We start from the raw sequence: 22,210 nt of genomic DNA on the forward strand, positions 1-22,210 counted from the left end.
TTGCTTTCACACAGAATTAAATTTCCTTTTTAGTTTCTATAACTAACTTATGCTAAAAATTTAACTTAAAATATCTAAATTTGGTGAATAATATTTAAAAATTACAATAAAATTAATACAAACTTACGTCTTAAACTATAAACCTGCAAATATCAAAATAACAACAATTAAATAGAAACTAAATCTTTAAACTTTTTTTAAAATTAACTTTGACTTTCCAGCACCCTTTCTTGTTACGATTTGCACAATTATGACGTAACAAAGTGTCATAAACACGTCACAATCAACAACAAAACGTACGCAACAATAATAAACACGTGGTTTACGGAAACAAAATTTTATGATTTAAAAAAAACAAAAAAAAAAAAATTTTTAATTTTTATTTGAAATTTTTAGCAGCACTTCTTATGCAAATACAGTTTTATAATGACGTCATAAAATTGTGACGTCATTGAAATATTTAAAGGCACATGATAAGAACAACAGTTCGAGAAAATCATAGAAATAAGATTAGATAACAATAGTTAATTGTGGCGTCAGTAAATACTAATAATAGTGACGTCATAAGGTACAGAAACAGGGTATGAATAAAATATTAAATGTCATGTTTAGTTTTTAACACAATCGGTTGCCGTTAAAATGACGTCACAAATTTGCAATAAAATAAAGCACCCTTTAAACAACAAGTTTGAATATTGCACATTTGGTTTTTTAAATCGCCTGAATATATAAAAATAGAAAAATCAGCAAAAAAAATTTTTTACCGCGAAATATTTATTGCTCAGCAGACGACGTTTCGTTTGGCTGGACACAGAACTTTTGCAAGAAATTTTTAGTCTCGAACGCAGCAGACCGAATCGAAAATTTGCATCAAATAACAGCCACGTGGTCTGGCAATCGTTTAACAAACCATGCAAGTGAAAAAAAAACAGAATTCCAACTTAAAAAAGTTGAAAAATAAAATAAAAATTTTCCTTAAATTAATTCTAAAAAAATCGACATTTTGATAATTAAAATAATTCTAGTTCAATCGGCACCCAAGTTTAAATAATCGTCACACTGTGACGTCATAAACAATTAAAAATCGAGTACGTGATTCGTTATATTATTGATACAGGTTCTAGATTGTCATGGAAGCTCTATGACGTAACAATGGCAAAGATATGACGCAACAATAATAAAATGTTTAAAATAATTAGTAACTAGACGGTTATATAAAGGATAGTACGACATTAACAAAAATACTATATTGTGACGTAATATAAGTAAACGATGACGTAATAAATAAATAATAACGCAAAATAGTACCAAAATGATTAGTAAAAATAAATATTAACTGCATTTAAATAAATTAGATAAAGTAGTAGTTTAATTTGCTAATTTGCTACAAAAGTATTAATTTAGTGACGTCATCTACGTGTTGATGACGTCACTTTCTTTCTAATGATGTCACCTCCGTGGTACGTTAACAAAAGAGCGATCGGGAGCTCGAATAATTGTCAGCTGACCGCCGTATATTAAATCGTACAAATTAGTTCGAAAATTTGAACCGTTAGTGAGCGCGCGAGAAGCGACGCCAAATAAATCGGCTAAACGACCGCACAGCGGCGCTATTACAGCATTTCCGGTCTCGCCTGTTGCACTTTCAGCGTCCCAAAAGCCTACGTCACTGGCCACTAAACTTTGTGGCACGCCACCCGCCCCGGGGCGAAGAGTCACGCTCTCCCTGACTTGTGCAGTGGGCCACGGACCCAACGATGATGCGGGAAATACCCTGAACGGAAGAGGTTGGTACAATTGAGCTGGGGATTCCCCAGTATGACGTCGACCTCGATATTCGACAAAGTTGTAATTGTTGTTGAAATCTCCGTCCGTTAGAGGACGCCCGGTGCGGAACAAACACGATCTGTGCACGTTTGCTGTAAGACTGACGTTAAGTGACGTCAGCAACGTTATGACGTCGTCAGGGTTCGTGTGAGGATCGCGTTGAACGATGTCGTAGACGCGTTGGATTCCAAGAGCGTAAGCTTGATGAATTCCGTCGCTCTCCTGGTTTAAAAACTCAAGACTCGAGGTCGGATATTTCACCTTATACCAACTTATTACCTCGCCGGCGGTGGGCGCTATACTCCAACTTTGATCCTTTGCCCCAGCGCCCCCAATCGGCACCACGATTAAACTTACCACGTGGTTTGAGTCACGTGCTAAAAACGCCGGTTCAAATTGGTTTCGCATGAATGATTCGAAGTCAGACGCTTGTGATTGGCTGATTGGTACGATGACGTACAAAGCATTTTTTGGTCCTAAAACAAATTACAATTTTAAATTTCAATTAATTTTAACATATGTGACGTTACTAGGTTTTATTATGACGTCACTAACCTTTAACAACAGATGTGGATTCTCGAATTCCAGTTACCTCAAGGTCACCTGAAGGTCGGAGTAAATGAACTCGACGAATCTGAGAATTTAAAAACAATTTGTTAAAAAAAATCAAAAAATGATAAAATCTTTACCAGAAAAACGTAAAAAAGAAAATATTAATCGCAACTGAAAAAATCTACATCAGCAAAATACTTTAAACAATAATAAAACAACTTAATTAACCCAAAAATTAAACAAAAATTTATCTACAAAGTATAAACTAAGACAACAAAAATTAAACTTAACCAATGTAGCCTGACTTAGCACAGCCTTAAACCTGTTTTATCAAGTTAACACCAAAAAACTTAAATAAAAATAAAACTTAGCCTTCTTCGCCATAACTTAACAACAATTACTTCATACCTGGTCAGGAACACCAATTTGTTTACTGGTGAAGTAAACATCCAACAAGTAATCGGTCCCCCGAAGTGGATCTGATCTCATATAACCATCACTTAAGTGGCTATAACTAAACTTTTCTTGTTCCTGCCCGATCGCTTCATCTATTCCCGTTTCACCAATCTGTAAAAAATTAAATAGTTTGGGTCTAAATTATCTAATATTAGATAATATTTAACAAAACTTCTTTATTAAAAAAAATGTAATATGCATTTTTAATACAACTATCTGATATCTACAAAAATTATAAAAACCTAAATAAGTATTTTAGTGCCTGAATTCCACAAACCCTTTTAATGAATAAGTTATAAATTTAATAGCATCCCCTTGAAGTAAGATTTTAAATAACGTGGTTTACCTGTTTAAGATCGGCAAGTACGTCATTAATGATGTCACTGGTTACGTCAGAGGGAGCCAAACTAAATGTCGATTCTACGCTGAATGATCTCCAGTTTGTAGTTTCACTTAATCTAGAAAAAATCATAAAAATTCTAGATTTAAAAAAAAAAATATTTAAAGAAATTGCCAAAAACCGACATAAAAACGAAAAATTTATTGAAAAACAAAAAAAATATGGTTTAACCTTCTAGGTTTGTAGGGTTGAATGTTAGATTTTCCGTCCGCGAGATGACGTTGCTGAGTAACCGGGTACATTGTGTTGGTCGAGTCGAGATGACGTCTCAAAGACCCAAGTTGCTAAAATAAATAATTAATTTTAAATTAATATTCGGGTTTAAACATAAGTTTAACTTGTGGGAACTTGAAGTAAATTTTTAACCTTAAATATTTGATATTTTATATTTCAAATAAACAAATGTACACAACACAATAAATATGCAAAAAAATTAGATTTTAAAAATTGTTTCTTTTTTTAGATAAGTAGGTCATTCCACCTGTCCGGTTAAAATAGCAAACAAGTGATAACCCACCACGTTGAAATCGCAATTGACGTCATAATAAATATATTAAACGGCTGTTAACCACGAACTATTTCACATGCGATTACACAATAAAAAAATCAATAAAAAAATAAGCTTTTTATATTTTAAATACTAGAATTAATAGGTCAACGATAAATATCACACATTAAACACCATATTTAATAAATTATTGACCTCATTTTCAGAAAAAAAAAAAAATTTAAAAACGGTATTTGGTTAAAGACTGCAGCATCTCAGTTAATATTCTAGCAGAAATAGCAACACAATGTGTATTTTGGTGTGTCTATTACGTAACAAACGATCATTTAACGACTTTGTTTTTTAACTTAAATTCCTTGGAAGATGGGCAAACAATTAGTCAAACTTAAATTTATAATTTTTAATGTTGTTCAATTTAGAAAACAAACAGAATATTAAGTGTTTGTCATAATATGTGGACAGAGCATGCGGGAATGTTTATTATCTATAAATAGTTTAAGAGTAAATACCCAATAATAAAGTAAGCACTTATTTAAAAAATAATTTAATAATTCAATGACGGAACTTTTAAAAAGCATTTTAATTCCTTTAAATTAACTTAAATAACGATTTTTGGAATATTAATTTTATTGGAAAAATGTGTGTCGATGTGACGTGTTTAAGCTATCTGTAAACGCCGGGCTTAAGTTTAAATAGTGTGGCATTAGTGCGACCCGAACCCAAAACCATTCGGGGTGTTTAAGCTATCCGTAAACGCCAGGCTCGATGGCAAAAAGTGTGGCATTTGTGGGACTTGAACCCGTAACCTTTTGGTGTGTTTAAGCTATCCGTAAACACCGAGCTTACATGTGAATAGTGTGGCATTTGTGGGACTTGAACCCGAAACCATTCGGGGTGTTTAAGCTATCTGTAAAACCTGGGCGTAAGGGCAAATAGTGTGGCATTTGTGGGACTTGAACCCGTAACCTTTTGGTGTGTTTAAGCTATCTGTAAACACCGGGCTTAAGGGCGAATAATGTGGCATTGGTGTGGCTCGAACCCGAAACCATTTGGTGTGTTTAAGTTATTCGTAAACGCCGGGCTCATAAAAATTGTAATCGAAAATTAAATAAAACCGATTTTAATCAAAATTAAACAAAAATAATTAAGTAATTTTAATATTCAAATCTCTACCTGATTAGTTGAGTTAAGAATTAGGCTTGAATAATGTCGATGTACCCTGTACATTATATAAGGAACTTTAATATGATGTAAGGTCAAAGCCCGCCCCACGTGGACATTTTCGGCTAGGTTGCCTAGGAACGGTTTCTCTTCGGTATACTCTTCTTGGTAAGAGTGGTAGAAGAGTTTCAACGTCTGTGAATTAAAAAATAATTAAAAAAATAACAGAAAAATATTTAAAATAATTTTATTTTTGGAGTTTTTTATTTGGAAATAAAGTATTTCGTTTTTTAACAATTTTTTTCCCTTCAATAATTACAATAATTTTAAATTTTCAACAAAAACCAAATTTTATTTGTTTTTTCATATTCAAGTTTCATTTCATTCCTAGACTTTTGTTTAAACAAGGTTAGTTGTTATGTCACAATACTGAATTGTTCGATTGTCTAATAACAAGCGCCATTGTCATAATTTCAGTCAAACATTTTTAAAGAACTACTCGTTAAAAAATCGTAAAACTCAAAAATAAATATTAATCGTTTTTGCTTTAAAAGAAGATTTAAAATAGAATATTTTGCCTGAAAAAAAAAACTATAAAAAGAACTAAAAATAAAACAATTTTCAAGGAAAAATAACAACAATTCTAATTGTTTTAATTGATTGTTAACAACAATGAAAAAATGGCGAACACAATGTAACAGGAAATATCAATTGTTTGACATTGAAATATGCCGCCATCTTTATGACATCACAATCGACAAATTACAAAACTCACAAATTAAAAAAAAATAGAAATTTAAAAAATAAACAAATCTTAACTTGAATTTTTTTTAAATATTAAGCTAAGTCTATTTTTTGTTAAGGTTTGAAACTTTAATCTAGTAACTAAAGAATCGAAATTAGAACCAATTTTTAAAAGGGATTTCCGATGGAATTTATTATAATTAACTTTCTATAAAATTTTAAAACTTCAAAAACTTGATTGTTTAAAAAATCAAAGTTAAAAATAAGGTTGTATAGTATAAGGAAGGAAAACATTTTCCGAATATTTTAAATTCGAACCGTCGCCGCGTTTTTCTTTTATTACGTCACGAAAGTTAAAACAAAAATCTTTATTTTTGGAATTTCCCTCGAACGAAATAACTTAACCTTTACTCACGAATACAATTTTAAAATTGATAAGAATTGCTTCGAAAGAGTTTGTTTAATGTGACGTCACAATTAAACAATTATTGTTTAAACAATGACGTCACAATCAAGATAAACGCACCTACTTAGTTTTAAGGTAAAAAATTAACGAATCTTTTGAATTATTTAATAAAGATAAGATAACTTAAACAGAAAATTAAACAAAAATAAATTTATAACATCTTTTTATAAATTTACTTCTACAAACAATAAAAAAGCTTGTTTTTTTTCGTTTTAAGTAAAAATTTACGACTAAATTAATTTGGGCAATATTACTAAGATCAACAACGGAATAAGATATTTTCAGATTAGATTTTAATTTTACGTAATAGGATAAAGCAAATAAAAATATTAAAAATAATATAACTTATAAATAGCATAACTAACATACATATATCGAACCCAATTCATAAAAACTCGAATTTAATTTTAAATTTTATTTTGCCGATTTTTTACGTTATTTTATTCCAATATGGCGTTCAGTAGCTTTACTATTATCCCAAATTAACCTTAATCAGTTAGTTTTGTCTTAAGTCTGTTAATGGTCGTTTTTTTTGTATATATTTTTATCCTCGGTGTGGGAAAGTCAAATGCGCGACTTAAACATAGAGTAACATCAGTTACTTCGCCCCAGTCTCGAGTTGCCTTTGGCAGTTTGGGATATTATAGATTATAATTGCCCGATAATTATGCAGCTGATCAAGTGCTGGCTTAGCAGGAGTTCGTACCGTTTATAGCGCCTTATTCAAAGGTGCTACAGCATGAGATCAGTGGAGATTGAACCCACGACCTCATGTGTGGTGTAGCAAGTGTTCTTACCACAACACCACGCTGCCGGTCGTATTGCCCGCTTAGGCTTCTGGTCAGTTATTTAAAATCGTTTGATGTTTTTTATAATTGGCAAAGTAAACAATTGTAATTTCTGACAAACATCCAAGTCAGGAATTGAGAAAATAAGTTGTAAAATTTAACCTAAATTTAAGTTTTACAGCGGAACTTGTAAAATGACTAAAAATTTAAATAACTAAAATTTACCGAAAAAATTTTACGATTTTTATTGGACTTTGAAACATTTCAAAAATACTTTTTTGCTATTTTACGACTAAATTATTAAAACAGACGCCGTTATTATTACGCAACAATGGTTAGATATTAGGTAACAATAAGATAAAATGCGACAGTGGAGGTCAAATGAAATATCGTTTGTTTGGCAGTTTATGGAACATAAAAATGGCTCGTTAATTTTGCTTTCATATTTTTGGGTATATTTGTTGAGTCATCAGCCATATTATAAAATATTATTTTAATTTTAACAATTTCAGTTTTTTTTTTACTCAAATTTTTTTTTTTTTAATATTTTTTTCTTTACCATTTTTTTGTCTGAATAATTTATTTTTTAATTAGGTGTTTTTACAATAAATATTACATATTCTGTTGGTATAAGGTTCTTATTAAGATTAATGCAAGTCGTGGTAATAAATTTAATTTAAAAATATGTTTTACAAATTTGCATAGAACTATTAATTTATAAAAAGTATAATTAAGATTGCTTATTACTAAATTTGATTTCTTAATAAGTATTAGACCGTCATATGTTTTTAAAAATAATTTTCCCATTTTTTTTAATCCTCCAATTAAACAACATAGATTTAAATCCTTAGCAGAAGTGATTAAACGACCATTTTAAAGTAGATTAACAACCTAATAGTAAAGATTAAACCATTAACCTAATTAAATGTATATTGAAGGATTTAGTTAAGTTAAAACCAATAAAAGTAAGAAATCCAACTTTAATTTATAGTAAAATATAAGTATCCAATGAAAACTGATTATGACATCACACTTACCTCCCATGCATGAGTGCACTCGATGTGAAGATGATTAGTGACGCACCTTCCCAACTCCACGTCCTCTTCTCCTGAAACGACCTCGTTGATGCAACTTTCTATGTGAGGACACAAACCTAAAAGAAGAATATAAAGAATCAGCAATATATAATAGAGCTTGGTGAATATATAAATATACAATTTACAAGCCTCCAAAATAAATAAAACTGCTGTATGTGGTACTGAAGTAAATTATCAATGGCAAATATCAGTTAAGAGTTGTATCGGCAATTAAAATTACTATGATAATAAGGCTTTCAACTATAAGATAAAAAAGAAAGGATATAGTTTAACATAACAAAAATTCATCTATAATGTGTGTAAATTAGTATTGGTGAAACAAAATGTAAATTTAAACTAGATTAATATAAATGTAACACACAATAATGCAACAAAAATTATACAAAATAAACTACATATACAATTAATCGAAACTTGGATAACAACTGCTAAAACATAACATAACAACAATGTTTGACTTCCTATACAGAACATAAGAAGCTAAAATAAACATTCAGAACTTTAATCCGGGTGAAAAGAAATAATAAAAACAACCCAGGGTCAAAGAAAGTCCAACATGAAATATTTTTACAAGTTAAGAACGTGTTTTCAAGGCAAAACCCAAAAATGTTTTCCTTATTCTGCAAATGCAAATTTTTTATACAATGAATCATTTAAGTAGCCAAAATGACTGCTTAAAGTTTAAACAGGTGAATTTGAATGATTAAAAGTGATTAATGAAAACACAATGTCTCGATAAACATGACTAAAGGTGACACTAAATATTGACAATAGGTTTAATTACTAATATAATTTTTATATTGGTGACAAAAAAAGTAATAAAATGTGATTTAACAACTAATTAGGATGTTTATTAATATGAGAGGTGGAAGGAAACAAACAAAAGGATGGTGGGCGATGTTAATTGTTACTCATTGTTCCACAACAATTAATTAAACAATCACAACAATGACCATTATTTCAAACAATGAATAATAAGTAAAACAATCAAAATGTTAAAATTTGAACAGTTTTTGGTGATAATTAAAGTTTACAATTAGCTTTTTCGTACAAACAAAATAACAATGAAATTAAATCACCTGAATAACATTTAAATATTAAATTTGTTTAATTTTGAATTATAAAAAAATGTTATTTAAGATTTTTGAAATGAGTTTTCTTTAATACAGGTTTAAAGAATATATTCTTAAAATTCAAAGTATCATCAATCATTTGTTAAATCAAGTAATCTTTAAAATAACTTAAGTTTGTTACTTATTAACTACAAAAAACTGTTTATATAATTCTTATATTCAAAAATTAAAATAATAAAATTAAAAGTTTTATAATACTATTTTTTAGTTAAAACGTTTCAAAAAAAAGAGTTTTAAAAAAAAAGTAGTCAAAAGTAGAAATAAAATTAATCATTCAAAATACCACAGTAATTAATGATGTCATAGTTTTAACCAACTATTTCTAGGAAATTCTAACATGCCACCTTTGTGAGTTATATATATAGGAAACAAAAATAAGTCGTGCACTTTTGCTAACATTTAACGAAAATTAGGCATTCAAAATATTACTTTTAAATTTAAAAATATTATTTTTAGAATTCTTTATTTGTTTTTTAAATAAATTCTACGTACAAGAAAGCACATTTTGTATACACATATGTTATTTTAACAAGACAAACACAATTTATTGATTTATTTAATTTGACTTATTATGGATAATAAAAAAATTAAATTTGGTGTAAATTTAGAAAAGTATTCATTACAAAAATATTTGAAACACAAACAGATTTAAAAAAATATATTTATGATAGTTATTCTATTTTTAAATTAAATTTTCTGATAGTTTTAATTATTTATAATTTATTTTATTAGAATTGTTTAAATATTACCGTATTACAAATAAAAACGTTTAATTTTAAAATTTAAATTTAGAATTTTTTCTCACTCACCCTTGAGTGCCTTTCTGTTAAAAATAACCCCTGGACCCCCCATACAGAAGTTGTGGCCATTCAACCCAAGTTTACCCCGAACTTCGGGGACCCCATGACCAGGTTGACCCATGTAGATCTGTAGGGTAAAAAATGCGGTATAAATATATATTAATTAATAGTAAATTAAAAATTATAAGGTTAACTTAAAAACAAGAATTTTTAGAAATTAATTTAATTTTGAAATAAGATTTTAAACCAAAAAATTGTAATTTATTTTAAATAAAAATTTAATTCATTAAAAATAATACAACTTTAATAACAAAATTTTAATTAAAAATGCTAGGTAACAAAATAAATATAATTTTAAGTATATAATTAAATAAATTGTTAAACCACAATTGACGTTTATGTAAATGTAATATTTAATTAAGACTAAAAATACCTTCTAATAAAATTTAATTTCTTTTGTTATTAAAAACTATATATTTTTTATAAAGTTAAAATGTTTGTGTTATGAGTTTATAGAACAAATATTTAAAAGTAACAAGAAATAAATAATATTTTTAACCTTCTTTGTATCTCGATACTTATATAAGAGTTAGAAAAAGATAAACGATTATCTAAAATAAATAAACATTTTGACGATAAACAGACAAAGAATTTGGTTTTCATCAAGATTAGAAAGTTAATTATACATAAGTTACAATGCTATCATATTCTAATAATATTGAAATCCAATAAAAAAGGGTTAAAAAAATAAACCATTATTTTTTTAATTTGATATAAAATATATAACATAACAAAACAATAAAATTAAATGTGTTATTAAATGAACTGTTTTTAAAACAAATTTCTTCATTTATGTTTATAACTTTATTATAAAAATTAACTTGTCGAAAAATTAATAGTGAAAATTTTTGCTAATATTTATTTGGAAATTATTAACGTTTATAAATTAGTTTTGGAAATTTTGAAAACTAAACATAAACAAAGATGAATGAAAGTCAGGATTATATGGTTACTATAAACAAACCTTTTCTAAAATTTAAACAATAAGCTAAACAAGAGTTTAGAATGTCAATAACATTAACTTTTTAGTAAGACTTTTAAAACATTAACCTCCAAAAATTGTCGAAAAACTTTTACAAATGTGCAAACAAAACAACATTCCATTTAACTTGTTATCATAACAGTTGACCACTTATGACATCACACTGGACCAACTATGACCATGAAATTTTAAAATATAATAATGACTTTTGACTTTTATTAATAAAAATAAAATCTAATTAAAAATATATTTATAAATCAATATATCATATATATAACAAATAAGCTTAAATTTTCTTAAATTATTAATAATTTTTTTAAGTATTTAGTTTTTTAACATAACCGCAATATTTGTTAAAAATAATCGAATTACCAACATAAATTCCCCTGTGTAATGTAATTCCTAATTTTCGTTCTATTTTGAACGTCAAATTCAAATTTTACTTGTTTATTTAACTAAATAGTGCTAATATTTATTTAATAATATAATAAATCTTAAATAAAATTATGAAAAAAATGTCTAGAAATTTCAATTAAAAAGCAAAAATAAAAACATTTTTATACAAATTTTTGTTTAAAAAATGTAACGCTTATTTGTTTTATATATAATTGAAAAAAAAAATGCTAGTTATTAAAATTTTTGTAAATGCAATATAACCATTAACTTTTGGTAGTTTCAATTTTAACAATTTTGATTATATTTTATCTGTTTAGTTAAATAACAACCAGGATAGCAAAAACAAGGAATCAATAAAAGTTTAGCACTTCTGTCCCACAATGAAAGTTAACTTAAAGTAAGTAGTACTTAAAATTTTAAGGACTCTTTATTGTCTTATTGACTGTAAGGGGCACAAAATAAATTTGTTGAAATATTTGGCAAAAAATAAAAAACGAATTAGTGTTTATTGATATTTTTAGTTTTTCATTTTAAAAATATTAAAAGTAGTTAAAATAAATCATAAAAATTAACTGTCTATTTTTAAATCTTTTAAAATGACATAATTGCTTTTTTAACATGTTGTGTTCTAAAATTAACAACTAAAACCAGTTAATTTTATCGTTATACCATTTTACTACCACGAAAATACCCCACATGTATAAAAAAAAATAAAATAAACCAAAAAATTTCAATTTAAAAGTTAAATGAAAATAACCGAAATTAACCAAACTTATATTTATTTAAATAAGCCCTCAGGCTATTTTATGTCCAGATCATTACGTGATATTACACTACAAAACCAATAAAATGCAAAACAAAAACTTTAATCAAAAGATAAAAAAAAAATATTTAAATTTGAACCAACATTGAAATAATTAAAGCACTTTTTTTAACTTTTACCAATGTAATAAATAGGCCCACCCCCATAAACATGTAATTTCACATTAATTATTTTACACACACACAGTTTTACACTTGTTTCAACTTTAGGTGTGGTTCAAAATCAATGTTTAATTTAGCCTTTACCCGGGATTCAAGATTTCAACCTTAAATTAAATCCAGTCTTATACCAGAATTTCAAGTTTAACTTGTGAATTAGAACCACCGGGTGCAAAGATGGCAATTTTATTCATTAATAAATGAGATCTTAGTAAAGCTTAATTAAATTAATTATGATTGTTACAGACCAATTGCACATTATACTTTATACACTATTTTATGGTCCCAAACAAATTTAAGTTTCCGTTTAAAGCATTTTTGCACATAAATCATACATTAAATATCTAAAAATGATTCAAATACCACCACAAAATAAACAATATGACAGCATTAATAAACCACAGTAATTCTATTCCTACGGCTTATAAAAAATTATTTAATGAAACCACATGAATTATTTGACAGAAAATTTATAATATCGCATAGTTACATAATATTATAAGTAAAACCAAATTAAAATTTGAGTAAAGCCTTAAACTAATTATTTAATTTTAATAACTAATTAACAACAGAATAACACACATTATTAAAAGAATTAACAATTATATATTTGAAATCAATTAAAATACCACTTATAAGTATTTTAATTAACTTTCAACCAATATATATATAAGTAAAATAAAAAACTTAATCTTATAATTTTTGTAGCTTTGTTGCAGTTGGTTGTTTAATTTAACAGGCCTTTAAAGTCTTAAGTAGCATTAATATGAATCATACACTTGCCTCTTGACATTATTAAAAAGTTATTTATATTTAACTTTCTTACCATTTTATCTCCGTCAATTTTCGTGAGAAATTCCTTTAATTTTTCTACCCTGATATAAACATCGTCATCAGCTCGTATAAACCACTCAAAATCATTGATGTGATGACTGCATATATGCTGTAAATATAAGTTTAATGTTATTATATAATTATGCATTTGTTTATATGCTGTAGTATATATATTTCAGCAACAATATTTAGCAATTAAAAGAACAAAACCTACTCTATGATTTATATTATGGCATTAACTTTGACATTATAATTTTTTAAAAAAAAAGTCCATACTCAAACATTTACACCATATGTGATATAAGCTTATAATTACATGCTACAATCACACATATTAAAGATTTAATTTAACTTGAAGAGTATTAATATTGCAACCACTTAAAATTTGGTTATTATTGCGAAAAAAAATTTACGAACATCTTACCTGCAACATTCTAAACATTTTCTTTTGAGGGGGGTACTCATGATCGCTGACCCCCTTGAGGTTAACAACAGGAATCCCATATTTATCAGCATTTCCTTTTTCAGTAAAAAACTCGAGTTTATCGACCTGAAATTAATAATTAAATAAAATTAATTGCTAAAAAAGCTCGTGAAAATTTAAAATGTTTTTATTTTTGTATGTTTACTGTAGGAACAAAAAACATTTACTGTGTTGTTAAACCATTTTAATGATAAATACTAACGTGAACGTGACAAATTAAGTGATAAAATAAAAAATACAAAAGAATAATTAACACATAAAACATTTTTATGAGTTTTTAATTTTAGTTTTAGAAATATTTTACCTGAGCTCCCCAAGTGCTGTTAACAGCTTGTGATCTTGTATTTAAAAACATTTCAGCAGTTATTACTCCAACAAATAACCGAGTTTTTAACTTTACTTCGTCTTCGGCCTAAAAAAATTTACAATTTTTTAAAATGTTTGATTTTTGTCTTGCTTTATCAAATGTTAAAAATCTTATAATAAATTTATATAATTTAATCTAAATAAATTAAATTTTTATGAATTTCCAAAGGTTAAATTCTTACCCATTGTAACCCAGGGTCATATATATTCAAAGGTTTAACAACTTTTAAATGTTCCTGCAATGCCCTCACAGAAGTTGTTGGATCCTTTTGTTTATGTGTAATAGTAGGCGCAGGTAAATTAATATTTTCAGTTCTTTTAGCACCCTCCGAAGGCCATGGTACGGCACCATTATATAAAATATGTTGTTGGAATAAAACCGCAGTTAACGTTATTCCAACCAGAATTCCCCAAATAAATGGGATAATTATTTGACGTTGTCGTCTGTATACCCGCATTGCAGTGTTTTTTAAACATTCTAGATTTAGTTTATTGCATTGTTGCCGAACTACATCTTGACATTTTAAACGAATTTCATGAAAATCGTTATTTTGTTTAAAAGTCGTTTCGATATGATGTTCAACTTCAAGTTGGACAAGCGGATATTTTTGTGAATTATTCGTAAATTTAAAAACGTTGTTAATTTTCTCGCATGGTGAATTGATTCCATTTTCCAACGAAATTATTTCTGTTTCAGTCTGATCATTTGGTTTGCTGTCGGTCATAGTTTAAAAATCTAGATTTCTAGATTAAAACTGCTTTTGAACTTGAACCCAATTCATTTACCTTATAACAAATAAATATTTAGATTATATTCTTGAATAAAAGCTAGATAAAAAATAAAATAAACAATATTAACTAACATAAAACAGTTAATAAGCTTTCTACAGACTCTATAATTTAATATGCTGTAACTGTTTGAATATTCTTTTATTTAAATTATATTTATGCTTAACGTTTATGCCAATACTATTAGACAACTATTTATTAAATCCTTTTATTTATAATTAACTCTATCACGTGGGTTTATTTACTCTCAACCGCAACAATTTGTATCAAATTTGTAAATATTAACTAATTACTAGGCAATTATTACGTACTATTTAGGTCAATTAGGTGTAATAGTTAAGCTGTACCGGTAAGTGATGTCACATACAGACACATATACGAAATCTTTAATTTGTTCCTTTAAAATTTAACTAGTAAATGTTGTACCTACATTAATCAAATGAAATTCAGTAAATGTCTTCTAACAGTTTACTTATACTTAGTAGTGTTTGTTGGCTAACTGAGTTACCTATGATTACCTCGTTATTAATCATTCTTAAAGTGTGGGAGAGTGTTGTTACACGCTACGTGACGTCACTAATCAATACAGGTTGCTCTCTATCTCTAGCTACCGGGTTGTAAAGTTCCGACAAAAAAAGATTTTTGTGCATCTATTTGTCAAATTAAAAATCTAATTTTTGATTTATAAGCAATATGAAATTGATTTTCTAAACTGATAATTAGGTTAAATAACGTAAAAAATAAACTTTGCTAAATTAAGTTATGGTGTTTTAGTTACTCTAAACAAATTTTATTTCATAAATTTATTTTTATTTTTTCACACAAATTGTTGCCAAAAAATCAGCAAAATTTTTCTTTTGACAGTTTATGTACAAATTTTCAATATCCAAAATCAAAAATTTCAACAACAGTTTATTAACTTTTTATACGAATATTAAAAAACCTTTTATTTCAATTAAATAAGCGAAAAACACTGCAAAATTGCACCAAAAATTCGACCAAAAAATCGATTCATTAAAACATTATTCTGTACAAAATACACAACCCATGATGATGTCATAATAACACATTGTGATTATCCATCCACCACGGAGCTGTAGCAAAAAAGTTTTTATTTTAGTTTATCCGCTTTTTATTTCATTCCAGCTAGTGGATTTGAGCCTTGTTGAAATTGTTTCATCATGTTTTGTAAACCATTCATACCACCTGGAAAATTAAAAAATAAATTAACCTGCGGCGTGGTGTAGTGGTAAGAACACTTGCTACATCATTGTGAAGTCGTGGGTTTAATCCCCACCGCTCTCATGCTGTAGCGCCCTCGAGTAAGGCGCTATAAACGATATAAACTCCTGCTGAACCAGCACTTAATCAGCAGCATAATTATCAGGTAATTATAATCTATATAATATCCCAAACTGCCACAGGCAACTCGAGACTGGGTCGGAGTAATTGATGTTTCTCTATGTTTAAGTCGCGCATTCGACTTTTCCACATCAAGGATAAAGAAATAAAGAAAAAAAAAAACTTTACTTTGTTGATCAAATTTTAGAGAAAAAATCAAAGATAACATAATATGATTTAATGTAACATCTAATGACAAACTTAGATTCATAATACTTTTTTTTACATTTTAGTAAAAATAACATCACTAACATAACATACATGTTACTATAACCAAAAAAAATTAAAAAAAAACATGATCTTAAAGGTTAACTAACCCATTTGGTTAAGGACTCTTGGGTCCATAAGTTTTGCCATTTGTCCATTAAGTCTTGCCATCTGAGCAGGGTTAACATTTTTATCCATTCCACCAGGTTTAAATAATCCTTTCATTCCCCCCATCTTCTTAACCATCTGTTGTTAAAAAATAAAACCTTGATTTTTATTTGGTTTAAAGCCCTTACTTTGACCCAGGAGAAAACATTGATTTTAATCAGTAATAATTATAGAACTGGCAGCATGGTGTAGTGATCAGAAAACTTGTCTTTACTACATAAGATCTAGGGTTCAATTCCCACTGCTCTTATGCTGTTGTAAGATGCTATAAATGGTATGAACTCTTGCTGAGCCAATACTTAATCAGCAGTATAATTATCGGGCAATTATAATCTATATAATATCCCAAACTGCCAAGGGTAACTGAAGACTAGGTCTGGTAACAAATGTTACTCTATGTTTGGATCATAAAGTTGACCTTTCCACATCAAGGTTCAATTAATGTAAAAAAACTAATTTACCTAGTTTAAAGTTGTAATTAAGGGTAGCAACTTTTTTTGGGTAGTAAATTTTACCTGAGCAAACTTTCCATGTTGAGCGAGAAGTTCGTTAACTTCCTTGGGTAAACACCCGGACCCCCGTGCTACCCTTGCCACCCTTCCTGGGGTTCTTGAGAACAGCTTGGCCCCTTCTTTGTGATCCAACTCTATGTGATGTCATAATTAACAAGTAATTTTAAAAATTAAATAAATTATAAATTAATTAAAATCAAAACATAATTATTATTTAAGACATTTTGCATCCTATATAAAAAACAGGATCTTTAATTATTTTGTTATAATTATGACATCACAAACCTTCATCGGACATACTGTCCATAATTGTCATCAACCTTTTGAGTCTTTCAGTCGAATCTTTTTCGTGACCTTTTGTCATAAAATCATTGAACCCTGGAATCATGCTCTAGTGGGAATAAAGTTAAATATTACTACAAAATAAAATTATTAGAAGATAAAAATAAAAAGTGATTAGCAAAAATCTTTATATAATGGAGCTAAGTGGATGATATATATGTATGTCCAATTTATAGGCCTACAAAATAAATAAAATTAGTATTTGTGGTGCGAGGGTAAATTATAGTCAAGCAATGCTAGCTAGTTTAAAGTTGCAACTATATTACAACAATTAAAATGCTAACCATAGAGTGGGTTACTAGTTTTATTTACAGTAGCCTAAAGTCATATGTTAGCAATATTTTTATACTCAAAATTTAAAAAAGTTGATGTCACTGAACACAAAAAAGATTTTAACTTTAAATAATTTCACCTACTTTTTAAGTTATACAACTTTAAAGAAAAATTAAAATTAATTAAAAAAACAAGAAAAGGGAAGCCCTGTTTGTGATGACTTAGAACGTACTAGCGTTTATACATTCACTACTCATTTAGTACTTTCTACGTCTCACAAAAAATATGGTAACCTGTTTTTTTATGTTAATCATTTTCCAGTATTTTTGAAAATTAAATTGCAAGTACCACAGACATTTTTTAAAGGTTCTAAAGGCATTTTATGATTCATTGTCAACCATACTAACGTGTTAAAATTTTTTTTTCCAATAACTAACCATAATTTGACTGAATGGCCCCATTTTCATGATGTTTTGAAACTGCTCATACATGTCCCTTAATGTAAATTGTCCATGTTTTAATTTCTCCAACAATTCCTCATTCTCATCTAACTTCAACTCATTCACTTTGTCAATCAAACCTTCAATATCTCCCATGTCTGTGGAAAAGTAAAAAATCTGTTGTAAAATTATAATATTTTATTAAACGCAGGTTACATTTTGTTTTTAATATTTATGTAAAAACATTAAATTTTTAATACAGTATTTAATACATATGTTTTGGATATATTAGAGAGATTGAAAAAATGTAAAATTTTGGTTTTAACTTTTTTAATACTGTTTAAATTTTACATTTTAAACTACTGCGCTAGCTATAAACAATAATTATTCAATAATAAAGTCTACAATGTAAATAAAAAACTTTCAACTTACTAAGCAGTTTCTTCACGAACGGTTGGGTTTTAAACATCTCAAAATCATCGATGTGTTCTCCTGTTCCAATAAAAATAATCGGGGAATTAGTGGCTGCAACTGCACTCAATGCACCACCTCCTTTTGCATGTCCATCCAACTTTGTCACAATAACAGATCCTACATCAACTTTCTCTGTGAAAATAAAAGGTGTGTCACAATAAACATTAAAAAAAAATTCCAAATATTGAAGTTTGATTTTAGGTAGTACAAATTACAATAACAAAAAAGATAAATTTCTAAACTAAATAACTACTAAGTAAAATTTATTATGACCTTATAAGAGCATTAAAAAGGGTTTCCAATACATTAAACTGTATCAAAACATATCAACTTTAAGTTTAAATATGTAGGCTATAAAGTATATTTAACCCAAAATTTCAAACCTTTGAAAGCTCTAGCCTGACCCTCACAAGCTTGTCCTATAGAAGCATCCATCACAAAAATGACATTGTCCGGTTTCTAATTAAAACATTGTAACATTAAAAAAAATTTAATTTTTAAAAAAAATTTTGACACTAAAGATCAAAACTAGAAGAACAAGGAATCACAGAATGTAAAGTTTTTTTTTTAAAAGTTACAAAAAAGATAACAACAACTTACCACAGTGTTGTAAACTTGTAACATTTCCTCAAACAACGAATCCTCTTGTTTATGACGCCCACTAGTGTCGACAATAATAATCTCAAAGTTCTCGTCCTTAAATTTGTCAACACCCTCGCTCGCTATCACAACTGGGTCAACTTCTGTGTAAGATCCTAAGAAAAATATGTGAGATTTTTAATTGAGTATTTAACAAAACCAACTTTATAGTTTAAAACTATTCCAGAGCTCACCCTGTGATTAGCATTTTAATTGTCATAACATGTTTGCAACTCTTACTAAATATTTGCTTGTGATTATTTACCGACGCACCACAAACAGCAGTTTTATTTATTCTGTAGGCCTATAAATTGAACATTTACATATCACGTACTAAGCCCTATTTTACATACACATGGGCGTCGATCCAAAAATTTTTTTTACTAATGTTGGGGGTGCCAAAAAAAGTAATGTATTTTCTAAAAAAAAAACGTTTTAAAATGCTCATAATTGGTTTAGCTTTTTTAAAATAGACTATAAATAGTCTTAAGCTTAATGTTCGCAACGATAGCAGACCACGTTGGTTTTTAACCAACTGGGTACAATTATTACGTAAAATAAGGCACTGGACAATCGGTATTTGTTTCGCAATAATTCCAGTTTTACACAATCTACAACGTGGCACGCAGAAAATGCCATTTTGATTAACATTTGTTAAGTACTTGGCGACATTCCAAGTATTTATTATCGTGAAATTTTTTAGATCGCGTATATAACTATCCGTTTTTACACCAAATGCAAAATTTTGCAAATATTCTAGGGGTGCCACATATATTCAGCACTTGATACCCCCTGCACCCCCAGGATCGACGCCAGTGTACATACATAACATAGCTAGCATAATTCAACACATAATTTTATAATAATTTTTAGACATATAATAAACCTCACAAAGACAAACTTTTTATACTATTTTACTAAAAAACATTAACCTAATTCTATACAAAGTTATTATTCACCATAAAAAGGAATTCTGGCTTTTGTAGCATTTTGTTTAACTTGATCAAATGCACCAGCTCTAAATGTATCTGCACAAACTAAACACGACTTCCAACTTTTTCTCTGGTAATAATGAGCAAGCTGAAAAATAAATATTATTTAAGAATAAATTAAAGTGGTAAAATTTATTTAATTTGTTAAGGGTCCCAATAATTACTACTTAGGACGCTTTGGCTGTTTATTGAAGGATATGTCTTTTGAATAAAAACCAAATAACAACAATGCGACACTTTTAATAACCCCAGCCCTAACCCTTTTCTAGAAAATGCCCTTTTTTGCCCTAAAGACGAAAAAAAAGTCCACGCGATTTCGCATTTTTGGGTCCTGTGGTAATTAGTAAGACTGTTTTTTAAACATTAGCCCCCATTTTATTGTTTTTTTTAATTATTGGCCCAAGTAGTATTTAATTTAAAAATGTTTTCAATTTAATATTTTACCTTAGTGCAAGTTGTTGTTTTTCCGCTTCCTTGTAACCCAACAAACATAATTACATTTGGTTTTCCTTTCACAGGTTGCCATGCTTTAACACCAGGATCCACAAGCTGAACAAATTGGATTTATTAACTTTATGATAATAAGTTCTAACAAGAATAAATAAAGTATATGGGTTTAAACTATTGGGCTTAAGTTTTATAAAATAGGTTTTTAGATTAAATAATCCCTTTTTAAATTTAATAACAAATGTAATACTAACTGTAAAACTTAAAACAGTATAACATTTCAAAAGTACAATGAAAAAATAACAAAGCTAAATTCATATTAAGAGTTAATAATTTTCAACTTTATCCTATAGCTACAACAAGGTAAAATTTTCCTAAACATTAAAAAGGTTTATCTTTATTTTTACCTTTACAAGTTCCCTGAACACAGCAGATTGAATCATTTTTCTTTTGTTTAACCCCGAAGCCATTTCATCGAAATCAATCGCAGATCGAACATTTTCACGAAGTTTTTTAACAAGTTTTATGTTGATGTCAGCTTCCAGGAGAGCTCTACATATTTCACTCAGCATAGATTGTAAAACCTTTAAAAAAAAATATTTAGAAAATATTTTAAATATTCAAATTTATTCTTGATATATGCCGGCAGCATGGTGTAGTAGTCAGAACCTTTGGCTTCACTACATCAAGTCCTGGTTTCGATCCCAATGTAGCACTCTTAAGTAAGACACTAAAAGCGAATAAAATTTCTGCTGAGTCAATACTTAATCAACAGTTTAATTGTCAGGCAATTATAAAATCCATATTATCCTAAATTAAAAAGTCAACTCAAGACTTAGAGTAACAAAAGTTGCTCTATGTTTAGGTCGTGAAGAAGTCTACCTCCACATCTATTTAAAAATATATTTACTGAAATTCAAGAATCAAACATTTTAACAATTATAAATTTATATTAATTAACAAACCTCCTCATTAATAATAGTTGCATTGCTAAGCGACCGTAAAGCATTGTTAATTTTTCTTCCAAGATCGGCTAACACCATTTTTAGATTTGACAAATTAAAATATTTTATATATATTACTTTTTGTGTTTACTATCGGACGATCTAAATATTAAAATAGTATTTACTGTATATCTAGCCAAAACCTAATGTTAATAACAGGTATGGACAGATAATGTTGATTAAAATAAAGAAAAAAACACAAGTTAAGGTTACTTTAGGTTAAAAATAAATTTTTGTTGTTCTTTTAACGGGGTGACGTACGAAACTAATCAACCAGAACAACTCTGATTGAAAGGGGAAGCCCCTAGTTGTTTTTATCCTCATTATATTATTTAATTTTTTAAGTTATCCTCACTAATTAAAATCTTTACTTTATCAAAAAAATAATTAATTTTAAATTTAACACAATTAAAATTAATCAAAAATGTTACATAGTATTTTAAATTATACATTATATATTTTAAAACCAAGCTAAAAATGAATTTGT

At 27.9% G+C, this 22,210-nt stretch overlaps 2 protein-coding genes across 2 annotated transcripts; both read right to left on the reverse strand.

Moving 5' to 3' along the window:
• Positions 1 to 402: 402 nt before the first annotated feature.
• Positions 403 to 14,807, reverse strand: LOC145750132 (chondroitin sulfate synthase 1-like). The gene is made up of 12 exons (XM_082566081.1): positions 14,218 to 14,807; positions 13,974 to 14,081; positions 13,610 to 13,735; positions 13,178 to 13,294; positions 9,942 to 10,059; positions 7,940 to 8,055; positions 4,917 to 5,099; positions 3,407 to 3,519; positions 3,182 to 3,293; positions 2,788 to 2,946; positions 2,383 to 2,461; positions 403 to 2,303 (listed from the first exon to the last, which is right to left on the reverse strand). Exons 1-12 carry the CDS (start codon positions 14,758 to 14,760, stop codon positions 1,450 to 1,452), a joined length of 2,628 nt encoding a protein of 875 aa, XP_082422207.1. The 5' UTR covers positions 14,761 to 14,807; the 3' UTR covers positions 403 to 1,449.
• An 811-nt stretch (positions 14,808 to 15,618) lies between these two features.
• Positions 15,619 to 21,821, reverse strand: LOC145750618 (signal recognition particle subunit SRP54-like). Its single transcript, XM_082566689.1, has 12 exons — positions 21,685 to 21,821; positions 21,127 to 21,303; positions 20,717 to 20,821; positions 20,240 to 20,360; positions 19,242 to 19,396; positions 19,025 to 19,100; positions 18,600 to 18,773; positions 18,165 to 18,325; positions 17,398 to 17,503; positions 17,116 to 17,246; positions 16,543 to 16,678; positions 15,619 to 16,030 (listed from the first exon to the last, which is right to left on the reverse strand). Exons 1-12 carry the CDS (start codon positions 21,760 to 21,762, stop codon positions 15,957 to 15,959), a joined length of 1,494 nt encoding a protein of 497 aa, XP_082422815.1. The 5' UTR covers positions 21,763 to 21,821; the 3' UTR covers positions 15,619 to 15,956.
• Between the last annotated feature and the right edge of the window lie 389 nt (positions 21,822 to 22,210).

This window comes from Corella eumyota, chromosome 4 (genome assembly GCF_963082875.1).
Source record: "Corella eumyota chromosome 4, kaCorEumy4.1, whole genome shotgun sequence".
NCBI classification, from domain to species: Eukaryota; Metazoa; Chordata; class Ascidiacea; order Phlebobranchia; family Corellidae; genus Corella; species Corella eumyota.

Bases quoted from the DNA above. Each gene is read 5' to 3' on its own strand.
- LOC145750618 (XM_082566689.1), bottom strand. From the start codon at position 21,762: ATGGTGTTAGCCGATCTTGGAAGAAAAATTAACAATGCTTTACGGTCG. The intron at 18,326-18,599 runs GTAAGTTGAAAG...ACTTTTCCACAG, and splicing joins GTTCGTGAAGAAACTGCTTA to ACATGGGAGATATTGAAGGT. The intron at 16,031-16,542 runs GTTAGTTAACCT...TTAATTTTCCAG, and splicing joins AAGAGTCCTTAACCAAATGG to GTGGTATGAATGGTTTACAA.
- LOC145750132 (XM_082566081.1), bottom strand. From the start codon at position 14,760: ATGACCGACAGCAAACCAAATGATCAGACTGAAACAGAAATAATTTCG. The intron at 5,100-7,939 runs GTAAGTGTGATG...TTTAATTCACAG, and splicing joins AGTGCACTCATGCATGGGAG to ACGTTGAAACTCTTCTACCA. The intron at 3,520-4,916 runs GTAGAGATTTGA...TATTTATTTTAG, and splicing joins TTCTTAACTCAACTAATCAG to CAACTTGGGTCTTTGAGACG.